A 22,688-nucleotide genomic window follows, 5' to 3' on the forward strand; every position below is an offset into this window, starting at 1 on the left:
GTGATGTAGGTTCATGTTCTCAGCATCCAGATCACGCTTAGATCGATTTCCGATCTTCAGTTCAGCAGCATCAGTGGTGAGTCCTCATTCTTCGAGGACTAGTGACATGTTTATCTTTATCATTTTTAGTCTTTAGTTTCAGTTTTGCTAGATCTAGTTGGGATATGTCCCAACTTTTCTAGTCACTTTAGAGGCTTATTTCAGACATAATTAGATTCAGCTTAGTATTGAGTTAATATTTTATTTGTATTAAACTCATGAGTTATCATTTATCTCAGTTATATTATATGGGTATTCCCCATATTTTCATTTTATTTATGATTTAGCTTCCGCATCAGTTTATTATCTTTAGTATGCTCATGATCATGCCAGCGGGGTTAGCTTGGGATCAGTTGTGGTCCTAGGTCCCGTGTCCGCGTCTCGGGGGTAGCTCGGGGCGTGACAAGATTGCTTAGCCATTTCTAGTGCATGTTTTGGTTGTGTAAGGCTAGACATAGAATGGTGGATTTCCCTTCGACTACTAGTAAGGGTAGAGATGGTCATCGTCAAACTCAGCCTAGTGCTTCTTCAGGTCTCCCGACTCAATAGTGTAACAACTCGGATCTCAAAATGAATAAAATCCTAGTTTTCAGAAAATTTGTGCCTGTACCGACGGAACCACCCACGGACCGTAGGTGGGACCACAAACCGTAGGTGGGGTTCTGTCGTTAAGGCCCAAATCTTTATAGTCTCTGATCCCACCCACGATCGACTAGTATGGTCCGTGGTTGGACCTACGGAGCGTAGGTCTGATCGTAAGTGAGGGTCAGCAGCCAGTTAGAGGGAAATTATTATTGGGACAACTTCAAATGGTCATCACTCTTAGCACAAAAGGAATTAGGTGGACCATGACTTACCAAATGATAGATAATTGAATCATCTTTCCAACGCCACTGAGTTTGCTAAAATCCCATCTCCGAGTAATAAGTTATGCTCGTTTTAGTGAAGCCCTGTCAGGAAGACTTGACCGACGATCCCACCTACGGTTGGTAGGTCGACCTACGGCCAGTAGGTCCCTCCGTGGGTGACCTTCGTCAGCTTTTAAGTTAGGGTCATTTAGGTATTTTTCCCATGCGTTGGGCACTTAAACTTCATCGTTTTATGCCTAAACTACGTCATTTTACTCAGTCTAAGCCTAATAACTTAGTCAGACTTACCCAGAACCCTCATTCACCTAAAATCATCCAAACTTGGAGCAAAAAGAAGAGGAAAAGTCAACCAAAACTCCCAATAACAAGCATCACTGTTCTTCAAAGTTTCAACCCCGAAATCGAAGGATTTCCGTAAATTTTGTCACTAGGTATGTGCAATTTCATTAGTGGATTCTTTTCTTCCACTAGGTCCCTAGAATTCAGTTAGATTCTTGATTCTCTATATCATGTTTAGACCTAGGGTTTCTACAACCTTGCAGAATTGTTGTGAATTAGCTGTTATAGTATTCTTAATCAGATTATCATGTTTTCGTGAGAACGTTGCTTAGTTCTTTGCATGAATTTCATAACCCTAGTTGTGTAGATTCTTTTAGTTAATGAATTACACTTGCTAGGTCAGTTTAAGTAGATATACATGCTCCAGTTAAGAATGTTTCATTGCCAGTATTTAAATGTTACATTCTCAGATTTTGCATGTCAGAATATTGAGCTATCTAGTATTTCAGTTTTGTTGTGTCATACACATTCCAGTTGGGAGTAGGGTTAGATCGAGTTGGACTAGGGTTCAGCATACCCTCATAGTCCCAGAAATACGTGCCCCGTAGATTTACAGTCCCCTCTATTGGGCATCAGCTTTAGTGATCACGCCATTCATGCCTTTATACCCCTGGCAAGGTATATTGGGTCCTCTCAATGGGACATATACATCGGACTCCACGTTAGCTCACGTAGTTTTATATCGGTTAATAGTAGCTCCCACAGTTGGACTCTAGTTCATTTGACCAGGTTTTCAGATATATTTTAGTATTCAGTTTCAGCATGTTATGTACTTGGTCAGTACATTCAATTTAGTTCATTTTTAGTAGTCGGTTAATAGTAGCTCCCACAGTCAGACTCTTAGTGCATTTGACCAGGTTTTCAGTTATATTTCAGCATTCAGTCTCAGTATGTCATGTTCAGAATTAGTACTTGGTCATTGCATTTAGTTCAATCTTCAGTATATTCTAGCATTTACATTCAATTCAGATTATCTATTCAGTCTCAACATGTTAAATTCATGTTTAGTACTTGGTCATTGCATTTAGCTCAATTTTCAGTTATATATCAGTATCAATGTTTCTGTTCAGGTTATGTCATTGCTCAATTATGTTTGTTCAGCTATTATCTATATCCTGCATACTCAGTACATTCCAAGTACAGACGCATACTCTGCGCCACATCCTTTCATTATGTAGGTTCAGGTGTTCAGTATCCAGATCACGCATAGATCGGTTCCCGATCTTCACTGGTGAGTCCTCATACTTCGAGGACAATAGACATATTTTCTTCAGATTTAGTCATTTCATTTCAGTTTCAGTTTTGCTAGAGTTAGCTGAGGGCATGTCCCAACAACTTTAGTTAGTATAGGCTTTTTCAGACATAGTATTAGATTCAGCTTTAGTTTTTGAGTGATTGTTCAGTATCACTAAACTCATAGTATATTATATATTTAGATCAGTTTTGGGTATTCCCCACTTTTAGTTATCACTGTTTTAAGCTTCCGCATAGTATCTTTATTTAGTTATCTTTCAGTATGCTTATGATATGTCAGCTTCAGGTTTAGCTTGGGGTCACTCGTGATCCTAGGTCCCGTGTTTACGTCAAGGGGGTAGCCTCGAGGTGTGACAAACTGGATGCTCCATTTGGTGCCAGTTGTCAGCGTCAGAACATGTTTTATGTTCTTCAGACTCTGCATTATTGATGAATGGTAGATATACACTCATTTTTTGCCTTTTAGTTCAAAAAATTAGTGTCCTCAATGCCTAATTATGTCCTATTTTGATGATTTGCCGCTATGAAAGGTAAGGGATAAGACAAGGATTATAGTTGTAAGAAAGGCCAAAAATATTGAAAGAAGTGTAAACTCCACAATGAAAGTCGTCTAACCAAAAGGGCGGATCACCCAACTGGCACAACCTCATTCAATGTGGCAGTGCTCAGAATTCCATTTAATTGAGGCAAGTAGGAAAACTTGAGGTGAAACGGTGACTCGCCGAATATGAAGGACTAACAGGATGACCATCGTCGAAGGTGACAGGACTTGGAAGAAAAATTAAGGCTGAAAAGGCAAACAAGGTGGTAATCGACAATCTGTCGAATGTGAAAGGCTGACTCAAACGAGATCACCAACTAAGGTTCATCACATGAAGGCTGAAGAAAATGAAAGGCGAGCTAAAGAACAAGCGGCGATCCACTGATCATGTTCGGCGAGCCCGACTAATGTCGTCGAGTTGGTCATGTTGTGAATTTTGAGTAATCCACCAGTGAGAGCTCCTTGAGTAATCATGTCATGTAGACCACCGGATAAGGATTAGGAGAAGGACCTTATAGAGTTAAACTTTATTGCACGACTTAAAAGTAATGAAAGAAATGGAATTTCCTAAGCATCGTGTAGCTTCTCATTCATAAATGTGGCGTGCTTCACACTCATGAACAAGACCCTACTAGACGTGGCATATGAGACATAATCCTAGAATCATTCTAAACCTTGTGCTCTGATTACCAAGTTTGTCACGACCCAGGGGTACTCCCTAGATGTAACATGGCGTATAGATTCCCGAAGGACTCCATACAAGCCACTTAGCATATCATAACATAAGAAATAGAACAATAAGAGTAAAAATGCATTTCAAGTCCAAGTCTAAAATTTTCATTTAAAGCAAAAGCGGAAGTCTAAACTCTAAGTCTCAACATAGCCATCTATTACAATATTCGAATAGGAAAGGGGCACAGCCCATACAACATAGTCCAAAAAGGAAACACAAGAAAAGAAACTACAAGTGAAAACATCCATCCTCGAACCATGAGGACTCACCAACAAGCTAGGAGAAATGAGTAAATCCAAGCGTAGCCACTACGATGACCGCCTTCAGAACCGAACCCTACACTTGGGAAAATGTAGGAAAAGTAGGCGTTAGTACAAAAATGCACTAAGTATGATAGCCATGCATAAAAACATTGAAAACATTCTAAAAGGGACATTTCATTTGAAAGTATGCAATTTACTAAGTTTAAACATGATTTGAGAGTTTAGAGAGCATAAGTCATAAACATAGTCAATACATAGATCATCTTAACATAAGAGAAACACTTCATAAATAACCTTAAAGTATACTTGTGCAATGCATGAATAAGACCCCATAAATCTCACCCATGCTAAGTAAAACTCTTAAGGCCATCATTCATATTATTGTTCTTATTGTTGTGGGAATAAGCCTTAACCGACATGAGACCATGTGAGCTATAACATGATCACCCAGTGTTACCCATACCGAAAAGGGTTGTTCTACTTGCCTAAGGTAGAACCATGGTTTGTTAGCTTAGGTGGATCCACTAGCTAAATATCCTACAGGGGCACATAGTTTATGGGATAAGGAGATTGTTACTAGAAACCCGACCTTTCTGACGGAAGAGCTTCTATCTCATGAGATTGCTTCTAGAAACCCGACCTTTCTGACGGAAGAGCTTCCATCTCATATTCAATATCCACTCGGTGCTAAGCATTAATCCCACGGAGTACTTATTAAGCCATAACTTGTTTCATGGAGAGATGTATTTTGACAATCAACCCAACTTAGTTCATTAGGATAGCTCTTAGATCATGCGTGAGAATAACCTTTCACCGTCCATGTCTACATATAGATTCAAATAGGTGAGAAAGCCTTTCAGCCTTAGAATCATCATATTGTGAGAAAACCTTTCACATCATGTTCATTATGTGTTCATGAGAATAGTCTTTCAATTTACATAACAACATTATCATAATCATGGACACTTCATTCATAGTCATGCATAAGTGTGTATGTGAGAATATCCTTTCAACAACACCACAATTACATCATAATCATAGAAAATTTACTCTCAAAGTGTTCTTAAAGAATATACATAAATCTCATAATCATGTAAAATTCCCATATCTTACCCTTCATAGATCTAAGATCCCATTCAATCAACACATCTAGAATTCACTACATTAGACATGGATATAATCATAATTCAAGTAACCTAATTACTACATGCATAATTTCATAGCATACTTCTATCATCAACAAACCCACATCAAAAGATCATAATTGAGAAATTGGGGGTTTCATGGGTTCTTGGGAATACAAGATAAAAATCATAGGAAATCATCAATTCATACATAATATATCATAATTCAATCATTAGAAACGATTTTCAAAGGAACCCATGACTTTGGAATCAAACCCTAACATTTGGGAATTTCTAGTTTTGAAATTGGGGTTTTGAAGGGACTCCATGGATGAAGAGCTACCATACCTTAACAATGAAATCCAATGAATTTGACGTAGAAACCCTTGTTCCTTGAACCCTAGCTCCAACTTCCTTCTTCTTCTTCCTTGAAGTTCTAGAGAGAATATTTGGAGAAGGTGAACATTCCTTGGGATTTGATTTGGGTTTTGGGAAATAATGAGGTGAATGGGTGTATTTTGACTTAAAAGACTTATATATGTATATAAAAGTAAGGCAAAACGACCTCACTTAATACTAACTTAAAAGGAACTTCCCAAAATAACTTCCACTTTAAGTGGGCTGCCTAGGCACCACGTGGAGCTCCACGAGCCGTGGTCGTGGTCCCCTTCGTGGACTTGAGACAGTGGCTAGGCAACATGTGCCTTTAGCCCACAAGCCCAAGGCATCTTCACGAGGGGCTCCAAGAGCCGTGGTGCTAGCCACAAGTCATGGTCCCTCTCGTGGGCCTTAAGGCAGTGGCTAAGCCACTTCTCTCAACCCTCACACCACCAACTCCCTTCCACGAGCCTTCCCACGAGCCATGGTCTTCACCACGAGCTGTGCAGTGGCTCGTGAAAAGGAGCAACTTTTGGGCAGATTTTGGGGAGGCTACTGCCTAGCCCACCACGGGTCGTGGAGGTAGAGGCAGTGCCTTGGCCAACTCTTGGGCCCTTGCCAATTTTCCTTGGCTCTAGCCCTTCTTCCTTGACGTTAACCCTCACGTTTAGCTCTAGTTTAACCTACTAGTTTCCGGGGTGTTACAGTAATTAGTTTGATACATGCAATTTAGGTTTGATGTCTATAGTTTGCTTGAAAGAGGGATTATAGTTCAAATCTATTATATCGTAAGGTAATAGGATGTTTAGCATGCATATAGATGAGATCAAAAGGAGATTCTATGAATTAATACTATGAGATTAAAAGAAGATTAGTGTCATTGAAGATGACCCAACATATCCATGAATGTTTAGCACTATTGAGCAACACAATTACCCTTACGTGACATCAATTTCCAATCCCTACACCCCTAGATTACTTGTTAATTACTTGAATTTCCAAAGTTTAGTTTAATTGTTACATTTGATACTACAAACTCTTTTAGTAGATTTTAAAGAATCATCCACCCATTTGTTCTAACCTACTACAATGAACAAGTCCGCATTGTTGATTTCTTACCATTATACCATCACAAAATTAGATTTTGGCCATGGAAATTAATTTGGAAGATAAAAATACTTTTAAAGATTTCATGTTTTGCTTGGTTGGTGCAGAAGGGCATTTTTGACTCATGAAGTGCTTCATAAAAAGGAAGAGAAATATGTTCAAGGTGCTTCACGTGTGATCAAGATGGAGAAGTTAATGGACATCTTTTCCTCCATTGCTAAGTAGCTACAAACTTGTGGAACATGTTTCTCTGTATACTTGGTGTGTATTTGATGATGACCCTATTGTGAATACACAGCTTCCTTAATCAAAAAAAGAAAAACTAAAACCTTAACTTAGTTAGCCATATAATGCCTAGTGCTTAAAAACATCAAGCTACCAATAGTATGTCTAGCAGTCAACAACAAATCAACGGTTTTTAGATAACCCCAAAAGAACATCGCAGATGGCTTTAGTGACCAACTTCCATACATCAATAGCAAAAACATATAGTTGGCCAACATCGTTCTTCAACTATCACCCTGTACATGAATAAAAGAATAATATTGTCAAATTTATAATTTTAGATGAATTGACATAAAACGAATAACACAAGGACAAAAACTATGGAGCATGGGGGAAATTGTCGTATTGAATAACTTCATCAATGTAAATAATGAACATCATCAACAATTATTTAAGGAAAAACAGAGTAATAAAAAGTTGCAGCAAGATACATCTGCTCTGCAGCAAATTCCAAGTTGGAATTCTATCGAAAAATAGTTTGACGATTGAAAGCCCGTACTATTTTCAAGTTTGTTAGGACAACGATTACAAGAGTTCAGATAAAATGGAAAGGAAAATTCACGAATGGGAGATGAGAAGGAAATATTTTATTGGCCTAAACACATAATCTACACTGCACATCCCAGGTGGAGCCAAAATTTTAAACTTATGAGTTCTTTCAAGTTCCATTCTAATCTAAATAACTTTTACATATTTAATGAATTTTTAACAAGGTTTGGACTAAAGCTACACTAGTAACTTAGACTTGAGCTTGAATATTACTTTCCTTGTGAGTGTTGGAGTGTAAATAAAATAGCGGACTTTTTGACACCTTGGCTGCTGGAGTGTTAATAAAATAGCAGACATTCTGACACCTCGGCTCATGATAGTGACTCTATATATAGCTTATCCTTATTTTGTAGTTCGTGATAACCTTGATTTTTTAAAAGTAGAATTGATCCAACTTGATTAAGACATGTTCCATGAGAGGGGAGGATTTCTTGCATATATTCTATGGTTTTGTATCTTAGTCTAAAACTTCTTAGTATGTTATTTAAGAGAAATGAAAAGTGTTGCTCTGTTTAGAAGATGATAATAAGTTTTCTTTGATATGTCTTGTGAAGTTAGTCTATTAAGATATTGTTACCACTAGTTAGCCCTTTAAGCATGTAGCCTTTAATTTGTTAGTTGCATTTTTACCTTGATTCAATTTGTTTTATTCTAGTTTTTGCACCTTACTTTCTTGAGCATTGTAGCTTAGACTATGATATAATTGTTAAATGTGAAGGAAGGGATGGTCGAGTGAAAAAGGTGATCAATGATAGCTACAAAGTGATGAAGAGAAAAAAAATGAAAAAGAAGGAAGATTGAAACGTCCTTGATATGATGAGAATTACTAGTGAAATAATTGATGAAGAGAGCTAATAAGTTCAAGAAAAGAATAATGGGTAATGAAGTGTAGAAAGTTTAACGTGCTTAGGGAAGTGTAAGTCAATATCATAGTTGGCCTACTCATCCCTTAGCCAAAAATACAACCCGTTAAAGTCCTTTTTGATTCTATTCATCATGCTTAACTAGTGGGGATGTACATAATGGACAAGTCAATGGTTCTTTGTGCATATATATGATTTTTTTTGTGAGCAAGAGGGTTGTGCTTTGATGCTAAGTCCTTTTTACATTCATTCTTTGATTTGAATGTATGGACTATTACTTCTTGTGAGGATACTTGTTTCATAATATATAGGCGATGTCATTTACTTTCTTTGACATCGTTGGTGAGCAAGCTTACATTTGATGATTTAGAGTCTGTCTCTAAGTGAGAATTGTGCTTCGATGCTAAGTCCTTATTACATTCATTCTTTGATTTGAGTGTTTGGATTATTTCTTCTTAAGGGTACTTGTTTATTATAGATAGGTAATGTTATTTACTTTCTTTGACAAAGTCGGTAATCAAGCTTAATTTTGATGAGTTAGAATCTGTTTTTGAGGTTAGGAGATTAGATGTTTGTTGTTTGATATGATGAAGTTGCTAGATAGCCTAATTATTTGTATCAACCAAAGTGGTGGGGTGTTCCGAAGCTTGAATTATTGAAATGAGTTTTAATAATTGCTCAAGGACGAGCAAGAGTCTAAGTGTGGGGTAGGTCATGTTAACCACCCTACCCTAATTCAATCATCAGCAGTCACTGACAAGTACATCATCTCTCAGTGTAGGTCTCTAAGTTGAATATGCAAAGTGAGCAATCAAAAACCTTAATGTTATCAAAAAGCTAATATATGTATATATATATATATATATATATCATCACCAGAACTGAGAACATCTAAAATGCAGTTATCAGCTAATTATAAGACAGCTCTTCAGGGAATTACCTCAGCAAGGGGTTGGCAAAATTCCTTTCGCTGTTGAATGGAGTAACTTCAACATATTATCTTCATTCACATATATCAACCAATTCAACTTCATACAGAAGCCATGAGTCTGGCATTATTGGAGGCTTAGCCTTGCTCCCAGGGCTGCACCGACAAAAGGCACGAGAGCAGAGAAATGTTTAAGTGTTGGAATGATGGAATCACAACAAACAAGTTTTAAAAAAGAGCATTTCAGCAATGATTTGTATATACCCCAAAGATGGTGGAATAGTGAGTCTTCTCTTTTCACCAACATGCATGCCTATAAGGTTATAGCTTAGCCACCCATAATAGAATGCTTGAGATATAAAGAAAATAGTTTCAGTCCACGAAAATGATTACCTTCAATGCCAATGTTCAATCCCTTTAACACTTTTTCGTAACCTGATCAATGACATCAAAATAAGAATATAAAGGGATAATCAGTTAAGTTAATGGTGGAGCAGAGCAGTGATTGTGTGCAAGAGTAGAGAGAGAGAGACCTAGACAAAATTGATGAGGAGTTGCACCAATGGTTGAGCCAACAGTGCATCCTGTATCTCTTAATTTGGCAATGAAATGAATTTTGATCTGGACAAAAGAAAGGATCATTCAGCAGCATGACGTTTGCACCATCTCTATTTGAATTTTCAATTAGAATCACCTGTTTTCCTGGAGAAGCTACTTTCCCATCCACTTTTCCCTTCACCATCACCTCAACAGTTAGTCCATCCGGTAATGTATGCATCTGTGATGATGTGGCACTCTCATTGATATCCTTAGCATTAGCAACTGCGCTCCGATTTTCCATCTCCAACTGAGATTGTATACTTGAGTCACGATGCTTTTCTTGGTTTTCGATCTTCCTTTTCTTTTTTTTCTTTCTCTCCTGCAAATGACACCTTTCACTTACTGATTTGGGACTTGTACTTGAAGATCTGCATATTCATAGCGCAAGGGGAAACCAGTTACACGAGAAACTTAATGTAAAAACTACCAAAAGTCATCCATAAATTCAGCAGTAAACAGAAGAAGATAAAATATTAATGCAAAGATCGTAGTACACTAATGAAAAAAAACATAATATGCATGAAAAATTCCTACCGGCAGACTTGCCTTAAACTGACTTATCCTAGTACATCTTGCAAGTCATGTAATACTGTCGAAAAGTAAAACTTGAAAGGGAAACAAAAGGAAATAATAAAAAAGCTTACTTTCCAGTGATTGGTTTCCAACATCCAATTGTAGCCGTTCGACAGTTCCCCTCGTTCATAGCCTTTCGTGTATCTTCCTTGAGTACGCAATCAGATACTATATTTATAAGAGAGCCTCCTGAGGATACGACGTAAGATTAACCTTTCAATCTCCCACCATGTAAGTTAGGCTTAAAAGGTCTAAGATGACAGTACGATGTGGATTACTAATATTGTCAATCTTCCAAAGTAACATTTGTTTTTACCATGCGGATACTCCATGTCATATAACTCAAATCATAGAATTAAAACTCTCCACACCTAAGTATTCAGGGAACGGCACATATGCATACATTTCTTTAAATGGTGAACAAGAAATATCAACATAAATAGCAGTCCGGTGCACAAAACATCACACGTTAGCAGGGTCCGGGGAAGGTCTACACCACAAGGGGAGTGAGGTGGACAGCCTAACAAAATGCAAGCATTAGTGGTTGCTTCCACAGCTTGAACTCATGAACCTATATGCAGAGGCGGATCCAGGATTTTGAAATTTTGGGTGTCACACTGTTTTTTGATTTGATCTATTTAGAGCTTTGGTTCGGATTATCTGTCTTTTTTATTTATATAGGCAAGTCGATCGAACAAAAAAAATTGATAGTTGTGATAATTTTGGACAAAGCATAGAAATTCAATAATATTACAAATATCAACAAAATTATATTATGTATTTATAACATTACAAGGATGGACATCTAGAACTAAAAGTTACTATAAATGCATATTTAGATGCTCAAAGCAAAAACTTAATAAACTCTATGAACTTAAAAAACAGAAGAAAGAATTAGTAATATACAAAAAAAAAAGGGAACTCATATGGAATAAAGATTCAACAACAAATAAAGAAAAAGAAAGAAAATAAAAAGCAAAATAGAAAAAGAAAAAAAGAGGACTAATCTCTCGTAAAGCTGTAAGCTTATTCAATGTAAAACACAAAATAGTTCTATAGAAGTGTAGCAGGCTGGGCTCGTTCTCATTCCCTGTGGACAGAATATATATATATATATATATACACACACACACACAATTCCAACCGAGGTGTGCGCGTAACATGGCACCCACTCCCATTTTACTAGATTCACCCCTGCCTACAGGACACACGGAGAAGACAATATAGACCTACTCGCAGATATTTCAGGTGCAACGAAGCACACTACACTTTTCTAGTAGCTAAAGAACTTTCTTGAATGGTCTATCTTATAGTTGACCTCACGGAGATAAAAACAAAGAATCTTTGAACATTCTCCTTATCACAAATCTTGGTAGCTCAAATAAAATGTTATTATGAAGGTATAAATTAAGTGGTAATAAAGAATTTTCATAGATAACTAGCTTGTTATTAAACATAGTTGTTGCACAATTATTTTTAAGACAAGACTCGTGGAGTTGTTCATCGCATATAAATCTTCCCACATATTATACTGAAGAAAACGAGTTCATGTTAGCTTATATCACCTATATTGGATCAACTTACCCTGCTACAGGTTTGTTGTTTGTTTTGTGATGAGACTACTATTACTAAAAGTACTTGAAATATAACTTTTTTGGCTCTTCGACATGGAGATTACAATGGCATAGGATCATCATTACGTTGGCCCATTTCCTTCCATTTGAAGACAAAGAAGTCCAATTAAGTAGGTTGCTAATTATATCTTGAATTTTTCTCTTGTATATTAAGAAAAACTATAATCTCTATTGGTTTACGAAACCCATTGTCCTGATAGATTTGGGGGAAAAAATACATTGTCCTTGTAGGATTGGAAGAACCTTTCTATGGTTATCATTCGTCACTGATCTTTTAATCAGTTGGACATTAAGAATGTTTTTTTCCACGGTGATCTCGAGGAAGAAGTCTATATGGAGCAAGCACCTAATTTTGTTGTTTAGGAGGAATCCAGTAGCCTTGTATGTCGATTGTGTAGTCACTCTATGGTCTGAAACAATCTTGTCTTCTCAAGCTTGATTTGGGAAGTGCAACATTATAATTTTATCACTCTGTGTTTTATCGACATTATGTATCAAATTCAATATTTCATGAGAAGACCAGGTACATTGAGATTAACTAGCATTATGCATTAAATCCAACATTTCATGAGAAGACTAAGCCATTGAGATTGGCTATTAATTTTGTGAAGTCAAGTGATCAACTTGCAGATATCTCACCAAGCCCCTCATGGGTCCTCGTATTAATTCCATTTGTAACAAGCTAGGTACATATGACTTGTATGCACTAGCTTGAGGGGGAGTGTTAGAATAGGAATAGGTATATACAATCCTACTTAGAATGGGAATAGAAATAGGAATAGGAATATGAATAGGAGTAGTAATAGGAATAGGAATAGTAAATAGTATCCTACTTGGTAAATGATTATATTGTAGTTTCTATAAATAGAGTCTCTGTGTAATAATGTAGATACACAATTCAATAATATTTTTTTGATAAAGCACAATTCAATAATATTTTTCTCATGTATTTCTCACATGGTCTATAAATAGATCTTTTCTAGGGTTTTGATTATCATGATATCATTAGGAATTAACATCAACTATTTTTGGAGAGTTATTACTAGCATTATCTTGTAGAATCTTGCAATTCTTTCATCATTTTTCCTAGAATTGTGAATGGAATTATTGTAAGATCACTAATGATGTACTCTAAAATTGCAAGAACTGAGTTTTAATTCAAGGTTCATAATGTTTCTCTTTATCTTAGTGTTATTTAGTTAGACAGTTCTCCTATTCTTTGCATAAAGTTATGAATAACTAAACTCCATAACTAGGGTTCTGGGACCTAAAACAAGAACCGAGGATAATGAATTTTTCATATTAAATCTTCTCATAAAGGTGTAGGTCATTGTGCATTAATGGAATTATTAAAAATAATGAGTTTGGTGTGTTCCTCGAATGAAGAAAAAATTGTTTTCTCTTTCTTCGGATGATCGAGGGTATAAGTTTCACTCAAGTAATGGGACACTTAAAGTGTGTAAAGGGCCCATGGTACTTATGAAGGGTAAGTTGCATCCTATATTATATTATCTTCAAGCTAGAGTAGTTGATACAAAAGCAATTGTACCTTCTGAAAAGAGTGATCAGAATCAGTCTCAATTGTGACACTTGCGATTTGGTCATATAAGTGACAAAGGATTGTCTTTGTTGAGCAAGCAGAATTTGTTGGATGAATACAAAAATCAAGTTTTGAATTTTTGTTACATTGTGTGTTTTGGTAAGCAAACAATTGTGTTTTGGTAAACAAACAATGGTGAAGTTGAACAAGAAGGCAGAACACAAGACCAAAAACAAATTTAGATTATATACATTGAGACTTGTGGGCTCCAAACAGAGTTCCCTCCAAGAGTATTGCCAAATATTATGACTTTGATTGACGATTACTTATATACAAATTTGTTTTTTTTCTCTCCCTTAATGTCTTATTTCTTTAAATTCCACACTTTATTTGCATTTTGCACTTAAAGCAACAATAAACATAAAGCTTTTTTTGTTCTTTTTGCTTTTGACAACACTGGATGAAGACTGAAAGAAAAGTCAAGTGTCTTCAGACAGACAATAGGTTTAAATTTGCAACTCATCAATGATTGATGCAGCAGAGAGGGCATAGTGAGACACCAATTTTGTGATGGAACACAACAAAAAAATGATGTTGCAGAACGTATGAACATAACACTTAGTGACAAGGCATGAAGCATGATTTCACACTCATATGTTAGCAAGGTTTTTTTGGCTGAAGCAGTCAATAAAGCTTGTCATTCAATCAACAGATCTCCATCCATAGATATTGAATTCAAAACCCTTTTTGATATATGATCCAATTTGCCTGCTGATTATTCAAATTTGAGGATATTTGATTGTCCTACTTATGCTCATGTGAAGGATGGCAAACTTAAGCCGAGGGCAAAGACGTGCATATTTCTAGGGTATGCAACTGGAGTGAAAGGTTACAAGTTGTAGTGCGCAGATTAGAAGGCTGCAGTGTTAATTATTAGTAGGGATATGACATTCAATGAATCTGCCTCACTGGACTGTCAGAGAGAGAAGGCAATACCAAAAACAGATCAGTGACCGCCCAGTAGTTCAGAAGTGAAGGAGGTGAAAAACCTTAATCAAGATAATGTCGATTCACCTATGCAACAACAATCATATAGCATTACAACAGGCGAAGAGAAGAGAAGAGAGTGATCAACCGACCAAAAAGGTGTGCAAATGTAGTTTGATGGGAATCTTCTTGGATATGCAAATCTTGTAAAATTTGCCTTGTCAGTTGCAGAGACAATTGATGTGTTTGAGCCTAATAGCATTAAAGAAGTTATTTTTAGTTCTGAAGTTGATTAGTGGGTTGGTATTATTCTCTTCATCAAGCATGGAAGCTTGGTTCATTGCCAAAGGAACAAAAGGTAATAGGCTGCAAAGGGGTTGTTGATGTGAAGAAGCTGTCTACACATGATATTTTGGAGGATATGATGACCAAGGCAGTCTCGGTCAACAAGTTTACGCATTGCCTAGATTTGATTGGTGCAGTACTCAGTAGATCCCGTTTTAGGGTTCAGGGCAAGGCAAAGAGACATTCATGTTGATGAAGAGAATTCAAGCCAAGGGTAATATTTCTTAATTATGCCTTGAATTTTTCCCTTGTATGATTAGGAAACTCATTGTCCTAATAGATTTGGGAAAGTAAAATACATTGTTCTTGTAGGATTGGAAGAACCTTTCTTTTATAGGTTTGGACTATTTGAGGTCTCTATATAGGGGTTGTAGTTGGGGATTAATTAGCGTTGTACACTTCTTCTCTTTCATAGTGGAAAACTCTCTGCTTCTATTTGGAGGATTAGGCTTAGTCAAACTTCGTTAAATTCTCGTGTTATTTTTCTTCTCTATTAGCTTTGTGTGTGATTGTGTGCTAGTTGATCCACAATCTTTTGGCAGCAGAAATGCTAGCCAGACAGACACCAAATCCAATTGTTAGTACCATCACTTATGTGACCCCTACTGAAGAAGTTATGCCAAACTACATCGCAAAGTTTCATGTAGATGGACCTGATCACGCAAAATCAGAAAGGGCTAGATGTTTAAGGTTAGGAGTCCCTAAGGATTGTTACCCCTATTTAGGGGACAACTTGTTCATTTCTTTTCCCATTAGCAAATAAGTATGAAATTACCAGAAAAATGAATTTGGTGATATGTTCTATGAAGGTTAATTTAGTATGGTTCTTTCAAATGAAGGAATGAATCCAGTTGGGATCGAGTTCCTAAAGGTTCATTCCACAATAAATTAACAAAATTGAAGTTAAAGCGTAGATAAAAGGCATAATACATTAACTGACACTCACACTTCACCTCAGTTGGCAAGTAAGCACTCCCACTTTGAGTAGGCACATCTAGACAACTCAACTCATCTCCAGTGTGACAGTTGAACACTCTAACTTACAAATTATCATCTAGACACCTCTAATATTTATGCGTCATGTCAAATTTGAGTGTCCACGAGACACAATGGAGTAGAGTTGGAGTATTTAGTTGTTAGTTGAGACCAAGTTGAGGTGTCTAGATGTGCACTCTCAAAGTTTAAGTGTTTATTTGTCAGGTTAGGCTAAGACGCTAAGTTTGAGTATGTTTATGTATTATGCATTTATTAGAAAGTCTACAAAACTGTAGAAATAAGTTCTACAGAAACTATATTTTCTATCCTTTATGCCCCTGCTGAACACATATTCTTTGATGCACCGTAAAGTTTGTGAATAGGGCAAAACCACTTCTAGGGCATGTGGATAACAAGGACCGAATCTTAATATAATTTGGACTAATCATGGACGGCAAAGTTAGGCTAACAATTGGGATTGATATCATTATTGTTTTTTCGGTGCCAGAAGTTTGTTGAAATAGTCCTAATTAATTTAGCTCACTAACAACAAAATAATTGCTTATAACTCGATAAAGTGAACAGAAAGAGAGCAAGGCCCAAGAGACCACTTGAAAGGAAACGCCACATGTGAAAAGCTTGTTGATGCTTATGCAGAACCCTATTTGGCACCAGCGGCTATTTTTAAAACTGGAATCATGCACAAAAAGACACTACTTAATTTGAAAATAAAAGCCCCAATTGATCATCAATGAATCTAACTCCTAAAAGTGCTTCAGATTCAGATCATTCCAAGCAATAACAAGTATATATCAACATCAATATAAGATTAATTTTCCCCTTACACACTATGAAAACTAGATATTCTTAGCTAGATAGAAGGCTTACCAAAACCATGGCTAGCATTATAGGTTAGATCATCAATGAATCTAACTCCTAAAAGTGCTTCAGATTCAGATCATTCCAAGCAATAACAAGTATATATCAACATCAATATAAGATTAATCTTCCCCTTACACACTATGAAAACTAGATATTCTTAGCTAGATAGAAAGCTTACCAAAACCATGGCTAGCATTATAGGCATCTGAAACCAATTGTGCATGTTGTATCTTTGTGTCGAAATAGCTCCTTGCTATCTTTTGTTCCTCTAGTTCAGAAAGTTCCTCCTTGTATAAAAGTTATTGGTAAGAAAAAAAAATAGACGCACTTGGAAGGTACCAAGACAAAGAAGTTTAGCATAGCAAAATATAAATCATAAAATTGCACAGACAACAACAGTACTCAGATACACAACTTAATTTTTAAGCCAAGGAGAGGAATTTAATAACATGAGAAGCGTAAAAATCTTTAAAACAAACTAGTAAACCATCACATTAGTTGATAAGAAAATGAAAAGGATTATATATACTACCTTTTTTGGGGCCTGGAGTATTTGGTTGGCATAACTCTTCCTAATACTCAAACTTTGAGAAACTAACTTGAATTGTTGAAGAGCTACTTGCAGTGGATTAGACTGATTCCTGCTCATAGTTGTTAACGCTAGCCCTAGGTCTCCGACAAAAGTTGTATCAGATTCTTCCGGAGAAGAAATTGTAAATTGTTGGTTCATATCCAAACTGGAAGAAGGAATTGTAAGTTGTTGGTTCATAATGTGATGATCGTCCTTGCCCCAAATTTTGTCACTTAAGTAGAACAACTCTTCCTCATGTGGGATGGTAGGAGTCCTGCTGTTCTTTAAATTGTTCTTGTATTTCTCCCTAAGAGACTTGACTTTTTTTTGCAAATGAAGTGCTGTGGCTGATTTGTGACCAACAGATTGTTTAATGGACTCATAAAGTTGAACATAATCAAACCTATTTTTCCCTTTTTCAGTTTTCAACTTTATGAGTCCCTTTAGGATTGTGATTTCATCCTCTTTGCTCCAGGCACCAACTTTTTCTGAAGAAGCTCTGTTTTTCTTAATCATTTTTTTGTTAATAGATGAACCACCAGCCGCAGCAGCAGGCATCAATTTTCCTCTCCTTAGCATTTCCTCACAATCTGCATACCAACAATCAACAATGCTGTTTGTAACTTATTTGCATACTAAAATACATACCTTGGGGTTGGGAACAGGTTGTTGGACTACCATCTTCCATCTTCAAACTAGTCTGAGGATAGATACGTTTCTTTTACAGTATTTATTTATTTATAAGTAGTAAAGTAATTAATAAAATAATTTAATTTAATGGAGAGGGAGAAGATGAAGAGTCATGCAACACAAACTCAAACACTTTAATCATTATTCTCATCATTTCCAATGTATAAAAACTAGTATTCCAACCATAGTAGTTACTCCCTCGGTCTCTAATTATTTGTCTGTTTTTTTGTTTTTAGTTATCCCTAATTAGTTGTCCATTTTGACAAATTAAGAAAGAACAATTTTTTTTATATATTATACCATCAATCAATTATTTTGAAAAATATAGAACTTCTTAAAAATCTTAAGTTGTTTAAATCATCCACTTCATAATTAATAGGGATAAAATAGTAAATTCACTATGACAATAATTATTTTCTTAATAGGTGTGTCTATTCAAAAGTGGACAAGTAATTAGAAACAGAGGGAGTATTTACTATTGACTTGGCACTCTCTTAAGAAATATTATTTTTATCCAACAATAGTTGTCCACTATTGATTTGGCACACTTCTTAAGAAATTATAAATAGAACGGTAATTTTACTATATCACCCTTTGAATATAATAAATACAATGTCTTGAAAAATGTAATAGGGAAATTAATTAGGAACTAAGTGTAAAATTATCCATTAATTTCATAAAGTGGACAAGTATTGTTGGACATCTCAAAATAGTATAGTGGACAACTATTGTTGAACAGAGGGAGTAATAAATAATAGGGTTAATATTACTCCACAATGAAAAAATTACAAAAACATACTACTCCCTCTGTCCCAATTTATATGACTTACTTTCATTTTTAGTCAATCCCAAAAAGAATGACATATTTCTATATTAAGTAACAATTTTACTATAAAATGTCTGTTTTACCCTTAATGAAATAATTTACAGCTACACAAATTTCTATCATTCATTTTGGACCACAAGTTTTAAAATTCTTCCTTTCTTTCTTAAACTCCGTGTCAGTCAAACTACATCACATAAAATGGGACGGAGGGAGTATTTAAGATCTTAATTAACAATATATGTATATATTCTTTTTTATTTACAAAACTAGATTTTTAATTACAAACATAACAGAATATTTAATTCTCCAAAAAAAAATTATATTTTAGTATCTGTATTTATTTCCTTTTTAAGGGGGTTATGTGCTAATTTTATGGGATTGATAATCATTACTCCATCTGTCCCAATTTATGTGACTTACTTTATTTTTTAGTCAGTCCCAAAAAAAATGATATATTTCTATATTAAGTAACAATTTAACTATAAAATGTCTATTTTACCCTTAATAAAATGATTTACAGCCACACAAATTTCTATCATTCATTTTGGATCACAAATTTTAAAAATCTTTCTTTCTTTCTTAAACTCTGTGCCGAATCAAACTATCTCACATAAAATAGGAACGAAAGGAGTATTTACTTTTTGACTTTTCAAAGGTAAAAAAGTTTTCTCTCTCTTCCCACAAACATATTTGTTTCGTATCTTCCAACCATTTTCACTTAAAACTAGCAAAATACTATTTAGAATTATATTTTTTCTTAAAATTAGCAAATAATATTTTGATTATGATTATTCTTATTTCAAAGGTATTCCTATGAGTTCATTACCTGCCAATTATTTTGCCTTTGAACTCAATCCATATTCATTTAACAAATTTGTATACATTTGTTTGCATTGGTATTCATTAATCCGTATTCATCTAATAGATTGACATACATTTGTATTGGATACATTTGTTAGTATTCATAATAAATTGGTATACATTTATATTTATTTGCATTAATATCTTTCAAATTTTACATAGGTATACATTTGTATTGGATACATTCGTCCATATTCATTTATAAATTGGTATACATTTGTTTGCATTAGTATCTTTCTAACTTTACATAGGTATACAGTTGTTTGCATTTACTATTTTGGAATGCAATCAACGAAATTCATTTAACAAATTAGATAATTTTACATTGTTATATGTTCATTTGTATTCATTAACAAATATATTAATTTATTATTTATTAATAAAATAAATATTCATTATCAAATTCAATCAACGAAATTCAATATTTCAAAAAATTGTCATAAATATATTAATTTATTATTTATTAAAAATTGAAAAAAATGTCAATTCCAGAAATCACGAAACGTTGCAGTTTTTGGCCGAAGAAAAGTTGTAAAATTATAATACAAATACGAAAATTTGTAAAAAGAAAAAATCTTGCATCCAACTACAAGATAAAAAAAGTAGAAATCTCAACTTTTTTTTAAAATAACCCAGACAATCAATATTAAAAAAATTAGTATGGTTTGAGTTACTTGTTGTGAAAAGTTACTATTGTGATTGATCTTTAATGAAAATATTTCAAAGAAAAAGATAGAAATCCTAAACTTGAAAAAGGGAGAAAAAAAAAAAGGAAAGAAAGAAAGAATTGAAAAATACGTATAAAAAAAAAAATTGTTGACAAATTATAAGGAAAAGAAAAAAGGAACAAATTATAAGGATTTTCTCTCTCTAATTGCTAGGAAATAGAGAGAAAATCAGGAAAAAATATCATTTTAAAAAAAAAAGAATGTGGCTATTTAATCCCAAATAAATATTAAAAAATTCTTTTTTTGATAAAAAATTTAAAGTGGGCTATTTATTGCCAATAAAGTCTATAGGTTGTCATGCTATGTCATTTTTTCCCAAAAAAAAATCATTAGTAGCATAAAGAAAACAAACTTTTTTAAATATATGGAATATGTATGTTACATAACCATTTTTGAAATATTTAGGTTTTACTGAATCATATTTAGATTGGTATATAATTAGATATAGTTTCAATTTAAATATAATATACTTTAATGTTATAGGTAATTTTATACCATTTAATACCTCATAGTAATATCAAAGAGTTATATCATGGCAAGTTGGCAACCATTTAATACACAAACATATGTACCATCTATGTAATCATAACCATTTTTCTCTCCTTAACTACGTCCTTTTTTTCTCTCTCTTATTTTTTGGAAAAAGATTTCTCTCCTCTTCTTTCTCTCTCTTCAATTCCGGTTCAATTTTTTTGGACAAATCTTTTTTTTACTTCTCTCTCTTTAACTTTATATATTTTAGTTATACAAAAAGAATTAATATTAGTGTTTATTTTTTAAACCATAATGAATAACTTGCACCAAAATATAATCAAATTTCATACATATTATAAACCATTACACTAAAAATATTATTTTATAGTTTTAATTAAAAGTTGTGTATATTAAGTGGTGTACATTATAGATTAAGTTTGGTGTACAATTGTTTTAACCACAATGATAACAAATCACGTGTTGTAAAATTGATTTTTGTTATATGTTTCAATTGTATTATGTCTTATACGATAATGCGATCAACTATCTATCAATTATTATCATCAAATTAATGAATAACTAGACAAAAAAATATGAAAAGATCATTAGTATTTTTGATAAAATTTTCATTCGTAAAAATAAATAAATTACAAAGTATTGTATCTATGATGTTGTTTTACAAAGCAATACCAACATATCAAACAATTACATTAAATACATATAGAAATCATAATTTTACATCACAAAAATATATTCAATTGATTTTTTTGCAACCTTAATTACGATGTCGTAATTAGTGTTTGCATCATAAATAATTTCTTTGGTCTTGAAATCCACATACCTTCCTGCGATACATTTCAACGAAAAGTTAAAAAACATACTAAACACAAATTTTAACAGTGAAATTTGAAATAGATAGTTAAGTTTTTTTGTATCACCAAAAAAAAATCATATATAAAGTGGTGCATATTATGATTAAACAAAGTAGTACATAAACTAAGTGGTGCATATTATGGTTAAATATGATTAATAATATATGATCTACACCAAAATATACACCATAATTTTATCAAAAACACTAGATATACCACAGACACATACACATACACCAAGCAAATTTGGTGTATATATATAAATAAATTATCTAAACTATATCAAATTCACCAGCACATCGATATGCCTTAATTCAACCAAAAATCAAATACACGAAAGACTACAAAGTCATTAACAATAAATTCATATATCTCAAATATGATGTTTACAAAAGACCTAAAATCTAACAATTACTTCAATAACTGTACCAAAAATATATCAATTACACCAGAAAATATACCAAAAATAACGAATGTTGGTGCTTATTAAAAACCTAATTTACAATTTTACACCAGATCATTTATAGCAAATACACTATCAATTACACCTACTAATTTATCTAAAAATATTCACATAATTTGGCGTTAATACACGACTTAAAATAGACTATTAATTTGACAAAATCATCTTCCAAAATACAATCACTAAATTTGGATTTCATAATCAACTTAAAAAATCCTCACAATTACACCAAAACAGATGCTAAAAATAATCACGGATTGACAAATTAATAACAAGTTAATATACACTATTAATTACACTGCACAATCTACCCAATTTTAATTTCAAAAAATGATGTTTTTAAACGATTTAAAATACACCGTCATATACAATCATACAATCTTATTATGGTCGGA

General features: G+C 34.0%; 1 protein-coding gene across 4 annotated transcripts; it reads right to left on the bottom strand.

Annotated features, from left to right (window-relative positions):
* Positions 1 to 4,038: 4,038 nt before the first annotated feature.
* On the bottom strand, positions 4,039 to 18,095 carry LOC102593685 (uncharacterized). 4 transcript variants are annotated; one of them, XM_015310034.1, is made up of 12 exons: positions 18,028 to 18,095; positions 17,341 to 17,969; positions 16,993 to 17,095; positions 16,815 to 16,820; positions 10,517 to 10,634; positions 9,967 to 10,240; positions 9,806 to 9,893; positions 9,666 to 9,707; positions 9,537 to 9,585; positions 9,285 to 9,428; positions 7,119 to 7,168; positions 4,039 to 4,111 (listed from the first exon to the last, which is right to left on the bottom strand). In XM_015310034.1, the coding sequence occupies exons 1-10, from the start codon at positions 18,065 to 18,067 to the stop codon at positions 9,347 to 9,349; spliced, it is 1,431 nt and encodes a 476-aa protein (XP_015165520.1). In that variant the 5' UTR covers positions 18,068 to 18,095; the 3' UTR covers positions 4,039 to 4,111; positions 7,119 to 7,168; positions 9,285 to 9,346. The 4 variants fall into 4 exon arrangements, with proteins under 4 accessions (XP_015165520.1, XP_015165519.1, XP_006350376.1 ...); XM_015310033.1 differs by lacking the exon at positions 4,039 to 4,111 and having other exon boundaries at positions 6,832 to 7,168; XM_006350314.2 differs by lacking the exons at positions 4,039 to 4,111; positions 16,815 to 16,820 and having other exon boundaries at positions 6,832 to 7,168; positions 16,987 to 17,095.
* Positions 18,096 to 22,688: the final 4,593 nt, after the last annotated feature.

The sequence above is a fragment of the Solanum tuberosum genome, unplaced genomic scaffold (genome assembly GCF_000226075.1).
Source record: "Solanum tuberosum cultivar DM 1-3 516 R44 unplaced genomic scaffold, SolTub_3.0 scf00120, whole genome shotgun sequence".
Lineage (NCBI taxonomy): Eukaryota > Viridiplantae > Streptophyta > Magnoliopsida > Solanales > Solanaceae > Solanum > Solanum tuberosum.

Excerpts from the sequence above, each read along its gene's own strand:
- LOC102593685 (XM_015310034.1), bottom strand. The coding sequence starts at position 18,067 with ATGGAAGATGGTAGTCCAACAACCTGTTCCCAACCCCAAG. Across the intron at positions 17,096-17,340 it reads TACTCCAGGCCCCAAAAAAG|GAGGAACTTTCTGAACTAGA; the intron begins GTAGTATATATA and ends CTTTTATACAAG. Across the intron at positions 9,586-9,665 it reads ATTGAACATTGGCATTGAAG|GCATGCATGTTGGTGAAAAG; the intron begins GTAATCATTTTC and ends ATAACCTTATAG.